At 34.6% G+C, this 19,897-nt stretch overlaps 2 protein-coding genes across 2 annotated transcripts in view; one reads left to right on the top strand and one right to left on the bottom strand.

Annotated features, from left to right (window-relative positions):
* The window catches only part of LOC127719523 (collagen alpha-1(XII) chain-like), a 565,245-nt gene that overhangs the window by 157,502 nt on the left and 387,846 nt on the right, over positions 1 to 19,897 (top strand). The gene's annotated exons all lie outside the window — the stretch shown is intronic.
* On the bottom strand, positions 4,763 to 13,998 carry LOC127719532 (sulfotransferase 1B1-like). The gene is made up of 6 exons (XM_052225739.1): positions 13,861 to 13,998; positions 12,553 to 12,701; positions 10,161 to 10,481; positions 7,225 to 7,328; positions 6,700 to 6,862; positions 4,763 to 5,031 (listed from the first exon to the last, which is right to left on the bottom strand). Exons 1-6 carry the CDS (start codon positions 13,866 to 13,868, stop codon positions 4,922 to 4,924), a joined length of 855 nt encoding a protein of 284 aa, XP_052081699.1. The 5' UTR covers positions 13,869 to 13,998; the 3' UTR covers positions 4,763 to 4,921.

Below are 19,897 nucleotides of genomic sequence, written 5' to 3'. Positions count from 1 at the left end.
CAGAGGCTCCCGACAATATCCGTGACCTAAAAACAACAAACTACATAGACACAACACATACTTCCCACTTTTTCAAACAAGTCTCTGTAGACCCAGATAATTTACTTAGTCCAGATCTCCAAACCAAGTTTAATGAACTTCTGCGAAAGTTCAGTGAAGTTTTTAGTCCTAGTTTTGAAGGGTATAATGGGGCAATAGGTCCCTTTGAAGCATCTGTTAATATGGGTCCTGTCCAGCCTCCCCAAAGGAAAGGTAGAATGCCACAGTATTCAAAAAATAATTTTGTAGAACTCCAAAACAAATTTGACGAATTGGAAAGTAAAGGAGTGTTCCGTAAACCCGAAGACGTCGGAATTTCAGTCGAGTATATTAACCCTTCATTTCTTGTCAAAAAAGCTTCCGGTGGTTTCCGACTTGTAACGGCATTTGCCGATGTTGGCAGATATAGTAAGCCGCAACCCTCTCTTATGCCCGACGTGGATTCCACACTCCGTACGATCGCACAGTGGAAATATATAATCAAGTCTGATCTTACAAGCGCATTTTACCAAATCCCCCTGGCAAAAGATTCGATGAAGTATTGCGGAGTCGCGACCCCTTATCGTGGGGTTCGCGTATATACACGTTGTGCGATGGGAATGCCTGGTTCCGAAACGGCTCTTGAAGAACTAATGTGTCGTATTGTGGGGGATTTCTTACAAAAGGGTTGCGTAGCTAAATTGGCAGATGACTTATTTTGTGGCGGTAATACCCCGGAGGAGCTTTTATACAATTGGGAATGCGTTCTTCAGTCGCTACAAAAATCAGGAATATGTCTATCACCTAGCAAAACTGTTATTTGCCCAAAATCGATAACAATCCTAGGTTGGATTTGGTCACAGGGTTCAATTTCCGCTAGCACACACAGAGTAGCAACACTAGCCTCGTGTCCCGTACCAGACACTGTGCGGGGTCTTCGATCATTTATCGGTGCTTACAAGATGCTAAGCCGCGTTATACCGAATTGTTCCAACTTAATAGCCCCATTAGAAGAGAAAATAAGTGGTATGCAATCAGCTGACAAAATTATTTGGTCCGACATGCTAAGAGAACATTTCGAGTTTGCCCAAAAGTCTCTGAGCTCCCGTAAAGCCATCACGCTACCTAAATGCAGTGATCAACAGTGGATAGTCACAGACGGATCTGTCACTAAACGCGGTATCGGAGCGACCCTATACATAAACCGTGACGGTAAAGTGTCCTTAGCAGGATTTTTCAGTGCTAAGTTGCGTAAACATCAGGTGTTGTGGCTACCGTGTGAAATCGAAGCGCTTTCCATTGCCGCTAGTGTCAAACATTTCAGTCCCTTTATTATTCAGTCAAAACTGCAAGCTAATGTGTTGACAGACAGTAAACCATGCGTACAGGGCTTTGAAAAACTATGTCGTGGTGAATTTTCGGCCAGTCTGAGTGTCACATCGTTTCTTTCCGTTGTAAGCCGATACCAGGTCAGCGTCAATCATTTATCTGGTCGTGCAAATATTCCATCCGACTTTGCAAGCAGAAACGCACCCGTATGTACAGAGCCTAATTGTCAGGTTTGTTGCTTTATATCGCGTACCGAAGATTCTGTCGTACGAGCCGTAAGCATTCAAGACGTTCTCAATGACGAATGTCGCCTACCTTTCATCACCAGGTCGGCCTGGATTAATATTCAATCAGAATGCCCTGATCTTAGGCGCACTCACGCTCATCTAAAACAAGGCACTCGGCCCTCCAAAAAACTGACAAACATCAAAGACGTCAAACGTTACCTAAATGTTGCATCAATCGCCAAAGACGGTTTGTTAGTTGTTCGGCGTTGTGATCCTCTTGCTCCACCCAACGAATTGATCATTGTTCCACGTAGCGTTCTTGACGGACTCGTCACCGCTCTACATATTAGGTTGGACCATCCGTCAAAACACCAATTAAACCTTGTCTTGAAACGTCACTTTTACTCTTTAGATATGCCAAAGGCGGCCGAACAGGCTAGTGACTCCTGTCACACATGCGCGTCTTTAAAACGGTTCACTAAGAGCCTCGTCGAGCAGTCTTCAGAAGACCCACCGGACTTGGTTGGCATATCTTACGTGGCCGACGTTCTTAAGCGCAACCGTCAACTCATCCTGGTCGTCAGAGAAACTGTAACTTCATACACTAGTACGTGCTTTATCAAGGACGAAAAACTGGGTAGCTTGCGAGATGGGCTAATACACTTATTGATACCTTTAAAGCCTTTAAACGGTCCCAGTGTTGTCGTTCGTGTTGACCCAGCCCCGGGTTTTCGCCCTTTATGTGGCGATTCCTATTTAAAGAAGCTCAACATATCAATTGAAATTGGCCGTGTCAAAAATCAGAACAAAAATCCAGTTGCCGATAAAGCCATCGCTGAGCTTGAAGACGAGTTACTTCGTGAGGAACGCGATAATTCTCCTCTATCTGAAAATACACTAGTTATTGCTACCACGAGACTTAATTCAAGGCTTCGCCAGCGTGGATTGTCCTCCCGCGAACTATGGACTCAAAGAAGTCAGTTTACTCATGAACAATTGCCAATTTCTGACATGAACCTTATTCGCGCACAACACGAGGCCCGAAATAAAAATCACGGATTTAGCGAAATATCTAAATGCAGTCGACCCGGACGTCCGATCCCTGATATTTCTATAGGGGATTTGGTTTACCTTTATACCGACAGGTCAAAGACCCAATCGAGAGATCGGTACCTTGTTGTAGCGCGTGATGGCGAATGGTGTTTCATCAAAAAATTTTCAGGCAATCAACTCCGCGCCTCGTCCTACAAAGTAAAACTTTCGGAATGTTATAAAGTTTTAAACACTATAAGTGTCCACCGAAATCCAAGATATTCTCAGAACGAATACAATCAGGAGTCTGAATGTGATGACTATGATGAAGATAGCCTTCCTGGGCCTATCTGTGACCTACCACCAGCTCGCGCGGAGCCCCCGCCTATTCTTATTTGCGAAAATATCGACGATGTTGAAAATTTGGACGAGCCGACTGGGCAACCTGATAATAGTCTCGAACGTGACTTGACACATAGTAAGTCAAGCAATGAACAAGATAATAAACGCGTTCTCCGTAAGCGCTCCGAATTGAAAACGCCAGTGCGGTTTAAAGATTTCATTGCCTTTTAAATTTAATGCTCACTCGTCCTTAGGTTGTTAACTTAGAGATACGTCATACTTCTTTCTGTATTTTATTTACTGCTCATTTTATGTTTATTACAATGTGCATGCACAGTACTTTTTGTTTAACTACTTATACAATATATATATACATTCATTTGATTGCATTCGATGAAGATATAGAAAAGACTTTAAAGGAGAAAAGAAATGTCAGAATTATTTTGTTTCTTATTGATAGTTATGTGTTTAGTTTATGCATATTGATCACATTTATTTTCATATATGTTCTTACGATAACAGAGATTATTAGTTAACAATTGTGAGGATATTAGATGTAAAGAGAGAGAGAGAGAGAGACTTTAAAGGAGATAAGAAGTTGCGCCAGTGTATTGTATTGATTACATGTATTGATTTGTATTATCTCCCTTACTCCATGTGTCATATACATGTATGATTATTGATGGGTTATTTTCCTTTTTTGTTTACCGCCTCACGATCATTATTAAATGTGCCTTTCTAACGATCACATGTGTTATAGTTTTCTCTGCTTACTGGCGCTGACTTTTCTCATAGGATAAATACTGATTTCTCTCAAATAGGATAAATACTGACTTCTCTCATATAGGTTAGATACCGACTTCTCTCATAGGATAAATACTGACTTCTCTCATAGAATAAAAACTGACTTCTCTCATATACGAGACAATATGATTTGTCAAAATTGACAAATTCATAAAGGTTCCTTAATCTAAAGAAAAAAAAATATATAATGTAATAACGATAAATGTGATATTCCAGTTGACCGTTTAATAGAAAACAATTATTAATCAAGTAGACCGGAAGTATTGAAATGTATCACTAGGTGGTCAAATTGTCACATATCACGACCGAAGCAAAGGTTATGTTTAAAAGAACCAAGTGTAATGCGGCCTACCTGCCCGGCTCCTCTAGAGGCAAGGGTTGTTGTCACTGTGGTAGCGTTTAAAGGCATAATATTAAAGTCAAGGGTTGTTTATCATATAAGGTTCTTGTTTATTCAAAATTCAAGTTGCCCTTGAGTTTCAAGTCCATAAATTGGATTCCGACATAATTTTCTATTTCTAAGTCAAAAATTTAGGATCAACAATTTTATATCCAATTAACCAAAAGTTAGAAATGGGAGTGAGAACATTACAATACTCACACGCCGTTATATTTAAAGTAAAACATCACACTCTCAAAGGAAATATAATAATGGTTGAAAGGAAAACCTTGATTTATTTGTATCCGAAAGTGAAATGAAAATATTAAATGCTAATATTATTTCTTTTTGTCTTATGAAAAGTTGGTATAATTCTGCTTCGAAAAGGTACGCAGTACAACTATTATTATTCTAAAACAGAACATCTGATACTTAATTAAATAAACAACAGGCTGTCAAAACAATAGTCAGCCGGGTTTTCATTACAGTTATAAGTTTCATTGTTAAAGCTATCAAGGGTCATAACTCCTGACAAACACACCGGCTATAAAAACCAAAATATGTAGGAAAACCCGGTTAAAAAATAAAATATAATAAACCTTCAATAAGAATAACGCTAATAAAAAAACTGTACAGATATTTGTTTTTTATTGTAAATTTCCAATTTTTATCTATTGATTTTTTTTTCAAATAAAACATCAGTTTATCATAACATACAAAAAACATGTGAACAATGAGAAACGTATATATCGATCAAAAATATTTATGCACGATCATTGCTCTTTCTGATTTATTCATAGCTAAAGCTGATGTTGACGTCTTTCATTTCATTTCTGTATATGGCATCAAACTGGTCATTTTGAGCAACAGTAAACCAGTTCTTCCAGTCTCCAGTTTTTCCTGGACATGAAAAAAAAAATAATAATTTAGACATGCATTGGACCAAGCAAAATAAATATAAAAATTATGTTCCTTATACAATTCTTTCAATATTCAATTTTTCAATGAAAACTTCACATTAAAAGCGGACCACGGTGTATACTAACAGACCCTTGGTCAGTTTTATAAACTGTACATTAGCTGATTGGTTAATTAATATTACATTTTGTAGATGATGCAAGAATTTTTTGACACAATGAAAATATGTGTATTTTGTATTCCATATCAGGTGTTAACTGTAATTATCTATTTATATATATATATTTTTTTTAGGAATTCTGATAACAAGTGTTTTGTTTGGATGATGTTCCATTATTAAATAGATAGTTAAAGTTACTATGAAGAAAGGTTCCATCACCCATAAATGAGAATGCCATTATTGATGGTAGATTATTCCCCTTTACATCATATTTATTATTTTTGTTCACCCTCATTTTATTGGCTTTATATGAAAAGCAGGATGCTTTCACCCTTCAGATAAACCTAGTATCACTTCTGGTTTTGATTCGAGTTCATTTAACCAAATGTTTGATTTTAAAATGCAAATGTTCGTATCCGTCCCATAGCTTTGTCCTTGTGAGTGTTCGTATATCCGTCGTTTCTAGTTTGTCCGTACAACTTGAAATGTCTTATAGCTTTGTCCTTGTAAGTGTTCGTATATCCGTCGTTTTTAGTTTGTCCGTACAACTTTAAATGTCCCATAGCTTTGTCCTTGTGAGTGTTCGTATATCCGTCATTTTTAGTTTGTCCGTACAACTTTAAATGTCTTATAGCTTTGTCCTTATGAGTGTTCGTATATTCGTCGTTTTTAGTTTGTCCGTACAACTTTAAATGTTCTATAGCTTTGTCATTGTAAGTGTTCGTGTATCCGTTGTTTTTAGTTTGTCCGTACACATGTACATGGACCATGGCTTAGTATTTGTAAATGTTCGTATCCGTCATTTTCTAGCTTTTCGTTACACGTCTCCAATGACGCCTTTATCAGTGTTCGTGTCTGTCATTTTCTTGTTTGTCAGTACACGTTTCCCATGACGCTATTATCAGTGTTCGTATCAGTCATTTTCTAGTTTTTCAGTACACGTCTCCCATGACGCCTTTATCAGTGTTCGTATCCGTCATTTTCTAGTTTTTCAGTACACGACTCCCATGACGCCTTTATCAGTGTTCGTATCCGTCATTTTCTAGTTTTTTAGTACACGTCTCCCATGACGCCTTAATCAGTGTTCGTTTACGTCATTTTCTAGTTTTTTCAGTAAACGTCTCCCATGACGCCTTTATCACTGTTCGTATCCGTCATTTCTGTTTGTCCGTTACAGTATACACCTGTCTCATGGCTTCGTATTTGTTATGTTTGTGGATTAAGTTGTCTATTTTACGTTTATTGTTGTAACTTTTATCTGTCGGTTTTTGAATTGTTTCATATTGTGTCATCCCTTTACCTTTTATAGCTTACTATACGGTATGGGTTTTGATCTTTGTTCAAGGCCATACGGTGAACTGTGTTGACGCCTTTGTCATTTTGTCTTTGGTTCATAGACGATCATACCACTTCTTATTTTTTTTATATCAGTATCTTTTACATGTTATTCATCCATTGTCAGGTTTAATGTTTGATGACGTCTAATTTACCTTGTCTAAATAATGATGACGGTTGACCTTTTACCCTAAAAGGCATAACCTTATTTTCCTTTAATTTGTGAAACGAGCACTTGTCAACTACACCTGCGACTAGATTTTCGTTATAAGGTATTTCTAAAAATTCAGCAAGTCGTGTTATTACTTCAGTTGGGTTCTAAAAGAGAGAAAAAAAAAACATATGACGGCGCAATATAAAAACAAATTTTATTTTCAAAATTTTATTTGAGAGTAACTTATGAATGTAATGATTAATCATGGCAGACATACTGTATGACTACAAAATACATATGTCATAATCTCATTGAGATTAATAAAAATTGAAGATTTCTTTTTTTTCGTAAACACGGTTTAAAAAAAATCTGTAACTTGAAAGAAAGTAATAAATTTCATTCATATTTTATATTGTATTAAATACAATAAATTATTATATAATTATGTTTTGTTGTTGCTGTTCTTTTAATTTTTTTGGTGCAGAAATATGATACATGCCCGTTGTACAATGTACAAAAATGTTACCTTCAATATATCTTCATACATTAGATGAATAATGTTTGCAGGATTTTTTTCAACAGCTTCAATGAATTCCTTTGTATAGTTGAACCATCCTGTACACAGCGTGTCTTAAATGTATAAAGTGTCCATTGCATATGTCAGTATTACTAAACATTGCATAATTTATACTGAATATTAAAATCAATATAAATACTGGATATATTTCAGTAGTCAAAGGGCAGGATTGAACATGGTTGAACATATAACGAATGGGCTAACACTATGAACCACCAATGTTGAGGAAATCTTCCTTGTATTTTACTTAATAGTACGAAAAATATAGAAAAATTAAGATATCCGGGAGATTATTCACAAATCATCCGTTGAAAAACGGACCCGTTAATATCCCTGTTAATTTTCCGTTAATTCGGATGTGTATTCAAAAAACACCCGCTATTTAACGTCTCCGTTAAAAGTTTGGTTTTAAAAAGAAAATTAACGGGTACTTGACGGTAATGATTTATAGGTTTCATAACGAGTGAGAATTGGATATCGTTTTATATCATCGACAACTCGAATTATTTAATTTCAGTATAATAGTTCTTAAATGTTATCAATTTAACACTGTATAGTTAGATCTGTGAAAATTGTTTTTATCATTGCTTTTGTTTTTTCCTATACAGTTATGAAAACTATTGGTCCTACATTATGTCGATACTATGTACTTAAATTTTGGCGAAGATATTAATTCTATCCATACCTTTTAAATGTCTTTGACAGATGTTTCGACAGGATCACGATATATACTTTTATTTACTTTCCAGTTTTGGATGATTTTTTTAATAGGAAATTTTGGACTTAGATATATATCATAAATAAAGTTTGTCATTAGAGATTTTAAATATTTCAACTTATTCAGTATATATTTTGAAAATATTGGCAAAAAATCATAATTTGCATTACATTTACACATTATAGAAATAAAGAGATGTGGTATGATCGCCTGCATACGGAGTATATATCTCCCAATTGATACGATATTCCCGGGCTTGTATTTCCTATCATGATTCCCTTGATAGAGGATTGCTGCTCACAAGGAAGCTATTAAACCAAGAGTTCCAAATGGCGAAGTTGAAATCATCCCTTCGTAAATTTTACGGACGCCATCACGAGTTGGTTGACCGTTATGGAATAACCGTTTCACAGATGATATCGGATATGTTCCTTATGTCGTAACTACAATACCCTTCCCTTTTCACGAATGTGACTTACCGAATTAGACTATTTACCGGATTTGTAATAACATAAGCAACACGACGGGTGCCACATGTGGAGCAGGATCTGCTTACCCTTCCGGAGCACCTGAGATCACCCCCAGTTTTTAGTGGGGTTCGTGTTGCTTAGTCTTTAGTTTTCTATGTTGTGTCATCTGTACTATTAATCGTCTGTTTGTCTTTTTATTTTTGGCCATGGCGTTGTCAGTTTGTTTTCGATCTATGAGTTTGACTGTCCTTCTGGTATCTTTCGTCCCTCTTTTCTTTGACAATGAAACAGCTATCCAACCAAGTTCAAATGAAGTGGATTTACGCAATTATAGGCAACTGTACGGCCTTCAACAAAGAAAAAAACCCATACCGTTTAGTCGCCTATAAAAGGCCCCGACATAAAAAATATCAAATTCAATTGAGAACGGCCTAATTTATAACAAAACGATCTACGAAAAACAAATATGACAGACATGAACCACCGACAACCACTGAACTCCTGACTTGGGACAGGCACATAAAGAATGTGGCGGGGTTTAACATGTTTGTGAGCGCTCAACCCTCCCCTAACATGGGACAAGTGGTGTTACAGTACAACATAAGAACAAACTATAAAAATCTGTTGAAAATGGCATAACTCATCGGATCGATACAAAGCAGACAAAAATTCACTAGTAACAAAAACACATACCAGACCTGGCAGGGTATTTATACATGAAGTACCGTGAAAATGTATACTATTTAGCATGGTTTTAATTTACTGAAAACAAATTCCATATTTATACCAATAAAAACAATATTCAAAGATCTTATTACAGTGTTGAATAGGTAACCTTTTAGAATACGTTTATTTAAAGGATTGACAAGTTTACCCGGATCGTATTTAAATTTCCGGGCTCGGTAAACAACATTACCGTAAAATCTGAAATAAGTTTTTACAAATACAGACAAACTTGAAAACCAAATCTTTGTATCTATTGAAGAATTTAGTAATGATTTTAAGTAATTTGTGGTAACGAAATCCCTGACTTAATATTTAACTAGTAATACATAAATTACGCTCATTGAAATATAAAAACGTCACTACAGACACGGGCATAGCGAACGAGTTTGGGATATATAAACACCATATGACGGTGCCAAAGAAACATCGCCGTCTAAAAAAAGGAAAATTAACACTAATAAATTGATTATTTAACGAAAACATATCATCAAGATAACGGTAAGTGTTGTTGAATTTATAAATTAAATGGAATTTAGACGGGCCTTTACTGAGTTTGGCCATAAACTGTGATTCATAACAGTACAAGTCTGCTATTAAAGGGGCACAGTTGGTGCCCAAAGAAATACCTACAATATGTCGAAAAACTTTATTGCCGAAACGTACATAAATGTTTTCATGATTAGAAAATCTCAGTTTTGCAAAACGGTGATATCTTGTCATCACATTTTGTCAGTATCCGTATATATAATTATATCCAATGTAATGTAACAAATTTTCCGGTTTCCAATTTTCGGAGATTTTATGATAAAAAGTCTTAGTATTTGCCTCTAAATACTTATTTCTGGTCATGATATCTTGTTTACATATCCAGTAAATACACGACGACAAGTTACGTATATATCTTCTATTTGCTGTATTTGTTAATGTACGTGCGTTTATGCCTTTCACGAAGTGATATACCTATTCCTTACCATGTAAAACCATTTCAACAAAGTAATCATTCCAACTATAGTCTTCAGGAACTCCCATCTTTCCCAGTAAAAAATTGTAAAGAGAAACATGTCTATCCTTTGGATTTCGGCTGACAAAAACTATTTTTCTTCCATTTTCAACGTGTTTCGTTGGCAGGAAGCTAAATGGGAGGTGAGTGTGAAGTATTCTTGGCTCCGATTGACTTTCCAGAGAGTCGAAGTCTGCCATCATATCCATGTGTGTACTGAACAGCGGCTGTGGACAATACTCTGTTGTCTGTCGTGATAACATGTAAATAATCTCATGCAACCAGTGGGTGCCTGCAAATATCATCTAACGTTAAATTAAAATATAATGTTACCAGTATAAAGGGACAAGGTAAAGGTCCGAATTGGTTAGGTTCCTACTGGTATAAATGCATTTTTATACCGATTTACGTGCAAACAGGCTCGTTTGTTTGTATATTTTTCATTAGGCACGCTTATATCAAAAGATTTGGAAAATCCGATATAATACCTGGAACGTTTTAACAAAAGGGCGTGTATTCATCTGATGGGTTGAGCCTTTTTGAACTGATTTTTATAGTTAGTTCTTATGAGGGAAAAGGAGGGGGGGTGGATGGGGTTGGCGCCTTCAAACTAGTTGAACCCCGCCACATTCTGTATGTGCCTGTCGCAAGTCAGGAGCCTGTAATTCAGTGGTTGTCGTTTGTTGCTGTGTATCATATTTGTTTTCGTTCATTATTTTTTGCATAAATTAGGCCGTTAGTTTTTCTCGTTTGAATTGTTTTATATTTGTCATTTCTGGGCCTTTTATAGCTGACTATGTGGTCACTATTGAAGGCCATGCGGTGACCTATAGTTGTTAATTTCTGTGTCATTTGGTCTCTTGTGTAGAGTTGTCTCATTGGCAATCATACCACATCTTCTAATTTGTATATATATATAAACAGAAAATGCTGAGATTTTGGAGTACTAGTATGTAAGCAATAAAATGTTGGGTAAATAAAAATTCCTACACTCCGATGACACCGAGTTAACGAAGTATTTTCTTATGAAGTGTTCCAGTGTTCCCTTTCTCGTTTTTATACCGGTGTGTTGAATTGAAAATTCCTACGATCTTTCTATGTTGCTGTGGTTGATCAAATATTACTTTAATTTCTTTTTTTTATTTTAGAAAAGATATTTTGGGGAGAATTTTGGCATATTTTGCCAAAATTAAATTATTTTTGTAACTTTTAGGCAAGATTTGCAAAATTCCATTTTTGGGAAAAGTTGGCAAAATTGTGTCCCCGGGTGTAAATAGCTATATATTTATTTGACAGTTGTGGTTTTGCCATCGATATAGTTTTTGTAATAAATATGAATTTGACTAAGTTTCTGAGCTCGAAGTTAACAGAATTTTCTTAGAATTCCTACCTGTGTTTATTTTTTTATCTCCTTTCATTAATATCAGGATTTTAGGTCCATATTTGTTCAAAGCCTTTAAGTTTTCATTCATTTTATTCTCAGCGGATTTTACCGTCAAAACAGAAGTGGGAATTAGCTCGTGCAGAAGCGCGAACTTTTAGTATTTTAGTCAATCCGGGCATGATATGTTAAAATTATTGGTAGTCTTTCGAGTAGATAGTTATTTTGGTATCATAAAAGCTAGATATTTTACGAAGTTAAAACCTGTGAACTGTAAAGGGTTCATTTAAGTTTAAAAGGTCAGACTTTTTCTATTCTATAAGTCCGTACATTTCTCTTTTTCAGGGGTTCGTGTCGAAATGCGACAGGTATGTTACCCGAGGGAATTGTTTTCAATTCTAGTTTTTGATACCGTTTACTTAATTTAATACCAGAGAGGAATGTTTCAATCTAATTAAAATTGGTATTCAAACTTGCGCAATTTTGTAGCTTATAGCCTCATGTGTGTAAGTATAATTTTTGTTAGGATTTTTTATAGAATACTCACGGTAGGTAAACTGTCACACGAATCCTTGTTTAAAGTAAGACAAATAAAATAAATAAGTAGAATTTGTTTGATATTTGATGCTGATTCAATTTTGTACTTTATTATAATAAAAGTTGTACTCTAAATATCTTTGTTTTCCAATCCTACAAGCATCCGAGATATACGAACCAGGAAGGGTACTCCACTACGCGGTCCAGGACTTGTCCTTACCGAACCCCACCGTGTACTGGGACCTGCTCCTATTACATATAGATGAACTGGGATGGGCTGTTATTTACACCCGGGTAATTAACCAATTAGATTGCAATATTCTTTCTTTATAAGAGACAACATTTGTTACGTATAGTATTTTCCCGTCCGTTATTTAATTCCATGCTTTGTGTTGTGCGATCCCTTATTAACTTTATGTTTTGTGTTGTATATAACAATTGTTACCTGATTTTGGTGAAGTACCTAACATTATATCACTGCTCCTTGAATCAAATTCCTTCAATAGCTGTAGGTGTTTCCCAGGATTTTCCTCATTACAAGGCCAGGGAGCAAGCGTAAAGTCCTTATATTTGACCAGGGGAAAGACTTTCAATCTAAAATGTCCAATATGTATATGCAGAAATAACAATAAATTTGAACAGTGTATTGCTTTTTGATTGCAGGATGAAGCCGAAACGTGAAGTAGCGACGTACAGCAATTGATTTATTGCAGAATTGACCAACCCGTGCTATCCGGAGCACCTGAGTTCACACAGAGTTTTTGTTCCTCAATCCCTAGTTTTTCTGTGAAGTGTTCTTCCACTGTTATCTTTTATTTGTTAGTTATGGTGTTGTCTGTCTACTGAATTATGTTCGTTTAACTTTAAGTACCTCCTTGGTATCTTCTTTTTGCATATAAATGATATGAAAGCTCTAAAACGTTGGAATATTAGGTTATACGGTTAGATAATTCACGTGTATTGATAGCTTATTATTGAAGTGACGTCTGTATGTTAGAAAATAAACAGTAACCAATCCGCCGTTATATAATTTCTTATATCACAGGATCTGACTACTTACAAAACATATTTTAAAAGGAGAATGGTTGCGGTTTTGGCGGGTTCTTTCATGTTATTATAAATATTCATAGTTTTCTGTGTAACTAATAGAAATATTTGAATACATAACAAACAATTATTGACGGAGATCGGTTCAAGAATACAGCCGAGTAATTATAGATACTATGTATATATTGTCTTTAAAATTTCCCCCTAAACAAAAGGGGAAACAATAAATAATAAACAAAAACATTTTGAATAGCTTCGTGCAGGTTTGTTGGTTTCCTCTAAGATGTATTCACTTTTCGTCATTTGGCGCCTTTTATAGCTTCCAATAATGTTTTCATTGCTGTTTAAGACCGTATCGTTACATCAACGTTATACTTGTTTACATCCTAAATAAAATAAGGGGTATGATTACCAATGCGACAACTATCTCTTAGAGACCAAGTGATGTATAGAAGTTAGCAACTATAGGTCAACATACAGCCTTCAACAATGAGCAAAACTCATGCCGCATTGCAAGCTATAAAAGGCCACGAAAGGACAAATGTAAACCATTCAAACGATACAACTAACAGTCGGAATTGTACAAAACAACGAAAAAGAAATATGATATATACAGCAACAAAAACCACTGAATTACAAGCTCCTTAATTGGGACAAGTTTATCTGTTATATTGCTGCCGAGTAAATGTAAATATAAATATCTTACCTTGACATCTTTAGTGATTTATAAATACATAAATATACATGTATTTATATACTTGTTATTGGTTTACTGAAGTAAAATGTATTGAAATCATGTTCGTTCAAGTCTATCGTTTATACGGAAGATGAACTACAACACAATAATGTATTCTTAGGTCATATGTTTATACACGTATCAATTTACACGAAAGGTTGACAGCTATGTACATGAATAAATGAATCAACAATGATCGAAAAGAAATGTTCATGCGGAAAAAAATTGACGCCACTTTTCATAAAATTAAACGTTTGTCTCTAAATATAAATATGTACATGCGACTATATTATATAAATTGCATAGGTAAAAAAAATCCTTTATTGATTTAGTGTAAACAGAAATATCCCCCTTAAGGTGGCACGGTAGTATTTCCTGGCCCATAAGGGATAATGATAGCCTTTTTAGAATTTTCACCACTTTCTAACACTGCAAAAAATTCTACATTCACAGTAAACTGAAGAACTTTCATGTTACTATTCAGAAATGAATTTGAATGTGTATCATGACCGTTTACTTATTTTGCTATTTTTAAAAATCTAAGGCCACTAGTGCTTTTATGTCTTTTATCGTGCAGTGAATACAAAATTTAAAAAATATCTCAAAAATTCATTTTCATCTATATGTAAAATTATTTCATATTTTTCTACACCTGATTCATCCCTCAGTTTGGGAAAGTATGTTCAGTTGATACGATATTTTTTGTCCAATCACACTGTTCAGATACATTGACTTAGGTAGGGTACACAAAAGAGCAACCTAAATACTGGAATGCAAATACTACCGTGCTACCTACACGTACACATAAAATAATGATAAAAAATCAATACGCACTGATGGTTTCCAGAGTTATCCTTCTTATCATAGAAAAATAAAAATTGAATAATATGACCATAACATAATAATCCGTGCAGTGATAACTACGTCTGATATTGGATGGCTTTTGAACTGTTTTAATTCAGCATTGGTCAAGTGAAAAAAAAAGAAAAAAATACTGATTACACCTACACGTACAATATCTCGTTTCAGCTGTCTATTTTGAAGTTCTTACGAGCCGATAATAAGAAAACATGTAGTTTGATGATTTAAGAGGTTTACAGAACAAGTTTGTCCACGTCTCAACACATTTTGTATAATTTTATGTTTTTACAATATTCACAGAATGATTATATGTCTGAATAGGTTAATGTCATGAAAAATATTCTTGATACTTGTGGTTAAAATAATAATATCTGGTTGGTACACACTGACTTTTGCGCAAAATTGCTAAATGTTAGTTAAGTACAAAATGTTTGACCAATTTCTACTAAACTAGCAATTTAGAATTTATAGCGGTACAACTTCAGCAGTTTCAGAAAGACCAATTTCGTTGATTGATTCGACCCGCAAAAAAGCAGTCTTAAACAGGTTATGGGTAAATAATTTACAATACCTATGAAATAAGATCAAACAGAACGAAGAAATCTACTTCAAACTGTTACACGTGCTTACTATTTGTATTTTCTGTTTACCTGTCTGTTTCTATTCATAATTAAAACAGGGACATTGGTGTCCAAGTGGTCTAAGTTGGCCAACTAGCCTGTCAACACTCAGGTTGTGAGTTCGAATCCCGCACGTAGCAGGTACGCTCGAGTCCAATCTTAATTGACTTGGATTTTAAATTTTCCTGCCGAAGGTCGGTGGTTCTTTCCGGCACTCCGGCCTCCCTATACCGATAAAATTTGACCGCCACGAAATAGCACAATAGTTATAACGGGATCACATGTCCATCAACAATTTTCATTGGTCTTGTCGCTAGATGGCGTCCAGTCAAGAATACACAGGTTTATAACAAACCCAGGCATTGTGCATTGTTTGCTATGGAATCTTTGTAGTTCTGAATTACGTTTTAGTTTACACGGTATATACATGGTATATACATCGTATATATTAAATCAAATTTGAGAAATTGAAAATATTCTACGGGTATAAATTATAAATTTGGTATCTAATGCCCCTTAAAAGAAACTGAAATACTGAAAAGATATATCTCGGAAAATCTCTCAACTATTTCAACAGCAAGGGCTACCAGGGTGATAGCTTCAATAATTCAGTAAAAATGGTTCTCTCTTCTGATGGTCTGACCATTTTAACATTCTCTGGCCTCTTAAAAAAACAAACGATTTGAATTGTATTTAAGACTTCATGACACCTGTTAGGATTGTTGTTTTGATTTCTGTGTTCTTTAGCGACAGTATCCAACTGTAGCTACCTTAACTAGCTTTGTGTAATAGCGAGGATAATTTTACCATGATTTTCGATCATCCTGTTGGTTGCGGGGTTTTCATGATGTGTTATTTTTACGACACATTGTCTAAAGGGGCAAAAGAAGGGGGAGCATCTGCACACGAAAAACTGGTTCTGTACACATGTTTTTTATGGAGGTGTGATTTTCGGGATACTGATCTAATGGAGGATGATTGATGATTAAAATTAATTTTACATATGACAAACGATCTAGAATGTATATTGATAAACAAAACAACGACAAGTTTTAAAATAATTTGATTGATTGATTGATTGATTGATTGATTGTCTTTATTTCCTCCAATATATGGAGATTGACATATAGTTAATACATACAAATGGAAATTAACAAGCTATATACAACATATTATGAACACAATACGACAATAAGGTCATTACACTACATGATGTTTATAATGTCCAACATATAATAAATACAAAAAAGAGAGAACAAATGCACATACAACTTTGCCTATTTAGTGACCAAAATTAAAATTATGGTAAAATAAAACACTTTTGAAGTGATTGTACAATTTCAACATTTGACCCGTTAAGCACAGCATCAGTTGTTTCCTCACATCAGAGTTCAGTTGTTTTACATAACCATTTACTCCACCAAGTAATGTCACAAGCATATCGTCTTCGTCCTGCTGAAATAGTTTTACAGAATCTTGTACCGACAATAAGTTGACTATCGCATAGAACATTTCATTTCGAATATCAACAACATGTTCACAGTTTAGAATCAAGTGTTTTACAATATCATAAGTATAATGGTTACATATAGTACATTGTCCACTCTTAATGGCAACGGATCCTAAACGAATTAGTAGTAAAAGACCTCTTGTGAAAAAAGGGTCCATAGCTGAAAGTCTGACAAGTCTATGATATGTAAGACAATAATGTATTTTATAATAACGGTTGAGTTCCGGTCGACGTTGAACAGACAGTATCCATCTATTTTCTTCAAAAACTTTTATTGACTGACTAACTATTTTGGACCAAAGTCGTTTATCTGGACTATATGCCTCCTCTATATAACTTTCAAGGAATGATAACATATCATATTTCGCTAAAGTTTGTATAAGATCATAAGTTATTGCTGATTTCGCCAAGTCTTCACTGAGTATTTGACCAAATCGTAAATTAAACAAATGCTTATGAGTAGTAGTAACAGACGCTCTACATAATCTACCCAGAAATAAAATCTTAAATTTGTAAATACGACCTTCTATTGTCCAAAGACCTTAATTACTTATACAAGAGTCATTTGGTGACCTTTTATCAAAACATAGGATAAATCGTGTGAAATATCTCTGAGCTTGTTCTAACATTCCAATCTCCGTTGAATTTAAATGTCTCCAAAGTTCATAGGCATAAAGTGCACAAGGAAGGATAAATCTTTTCCATATAATGGTATTTGCGACCGGAGACATGTCATTTGGATTCACACAAATATTATACAGCAAAAGCAAATTTCGCTTTAATTTCTTACAAGCCATATCTGTCCTTCCGAAAGTTCTTCTCGAACAGTCTAGCAGAGTTCCAGCATAAGTAACTGTAGCATTCAACAAAATTGTAGCATCACCGAATGAAAACACGTAATCAGGTTTTTGCATATGCTATTGGGACTAAACAGTAAAAAATTTACTTTTCAAAGCATTATATTTAAGTCTCCATCTTTGTGCATATTCGTGAACAATATTTAAAGTATTTGTAACCCGTTTTTTGAGCTACTGAACAAGGTAGTGTCATCTGCTAAAAGGACACACGGAATATGTAAATATTCAATGATCAATCCACCATTAGATTCTATAAGCTGGTAAATCAAATCGTTAATAAAAAGTGAAAAAGCTAAGCAGACATTACACGGCCTTTACCGACTCCTTGTTCGATCTTAAACACCTTGCTTGTAATTGTTTTGTACTGAACATGAGCCGTTGCAGTTTTGTACCACAAATATATAATTCTCTACATTTTCCCTTCTATTCCAATATTCATAAGTTTGTATAATAGACCATCCTGCCATATTCGGTCAAAAGCCTTTTCATTATCTAAAAATATCGCAAAAACTGGTGAATTGTGTTCATTATAAAAGTCTATCGATTCCTTTAAAGTATAAATCGCAGGAATTGAACTATGTTCTTTGTCAAATCCAAATTGTAGAGGATGAGGCATAACTGTTCCCATTTGTTCTAAAAGAGCTTAAACACGACACAAAATAATCTTTTCCAATAGTTTTCCCAAAACCGAAATTAATATCACTGCACGGTAATTATTTGGTAATGATTTATCTTTGTTATTGCTTTTATATAGAGTTATAATAATTCCATGACGAAAACATAAGGGTAAATATTCGGTTTTAAGAATAATATCATAGAGTTTGCATATATATGTTAAGATAGCCTTTCCACCATAAAGTAAATGTTCATTTCATAAATAATCCGGACCTGGTGCTTTACCACATTTTAGACTACGTAATTGTTCACTAACTTCATCGATCGTGATCTTTCGTTCAAGATATGGTATCACACAATCATCATTACTATCAATATATGTTTGAATAAAATCCTTTATTTTCTTAAAGAAACTTGTACCAAAAAGGTTATCAGAGTCATCGTTATCTGAATATAAATCATGAAAGTAGTCACTCCACATTTCGCATACATTTACATCGTCTGTTGCAACGTTTCCATTGTAGACTAATTTATTTATGTTACAAAATGATTACACAGAAAACGTAAAGATTGAGAACCACGATTCCCACAAAAAACATTTATGGACTCAGAAAATTCAGAGGAGTCAACAGTTCCTGCTTCACAAGTGACACCCGTGTTCATTAGATATGATTATCTATGTATATGTATAAATTAGTTATTAGTCAGTGAAGTTTTATAATGGTGAGACAGAATACAGTTTTTAATTCTGTTTTACATGTTTATTTCGTGAAATGACATTTTATCTGACCTTTATTTATTTAGATATATACTATCGTATCTGAAGCGCCATTTGAATTGCTTAGTACTTAGATACAATATTTATTTAGCTATTCATATTTAAATTTGACTTCATTTCTTTGTTGTAGATGGCATCCATTCGTTCGTTCTGTGCTACAGTAAACCAATTCTTCCAATCACCAATTATACCTACATGTAGTATACTAAACATGATTATACACAACATAATTATGATAATACATAAAAATAAACAAATGGTCTGACGTACAAAATTACAAGTCTGGTATCTTAGATGAGTTTCCCCCCTATGGAACCTACATTTTGATGCAACATCGTTTGTAACGTTCATTTTGATTGGATAACGTCACCAATTTTCATGGCATCAATTTACAATTACAATTGATGCTATGAAAACGTACGCGCAGACGATGTTTGACAGATTTAAAATGTATGTTTTGACGTTGTTTTCTGTCAGTTTCATTAGAATGGAGATAACAATTTTGTATTTTAAGCTCCGACGGCATCAATTGCTGATTTGATGATCGCAAATACCCGTTTACTGGCTCCGCTAACGCGTCGCCACTTAACTAAATTTGCGACCATTATCTCCTATGTGATGTGAGATAAAATATACGACAAATATTTGCATTTTTATCCACGAATGAAGACAATCGCAATAATATCGTATCCCTCTGTACATGTTTTTTTATATAACAATAAGGATAAAATAGTAATTCAATAAAAATAAACTTGTATACGTGTCT

The sequence above is a fragment of the Mytilus californianus genome, unplaced genomic scaffold (assembly GCF_021869535.1).
Source record: "Mytilus californianus isolate M0D057914Y unplaced genomic scaffold, xbMytCali1.0.p SCAF_11, whole genome shotgun sequence".
NCBI lineage: Eukaryota > Metazoa > Mollusca > Bivalvia > Mytilida > Mytilidae > Mytilus > Mytilus californianus.
Note: the sequence above shows the minus strand (reverse complement) of the source record. Positions and strands in the feature narration are given on the sequence as shown.

Coding starts and splice junctions, on each gene's coding strand:
- LOC127719532 (XM_052225739.1), bottom strand. Junction 10,482..12,552: donor AGGTACTTCACCAAAATCAG/GTAACAATTGTT, acceptor TGATATTTGCAG/GCACCCACTGGTTGCATGAG. Junction 6,863..7,224: donor TGTATGAAGATATATTGAAG/GTAACATTTTTG, acceptor TCTCTCTTTTAG/AACCCAACTGAAGTAATAAC.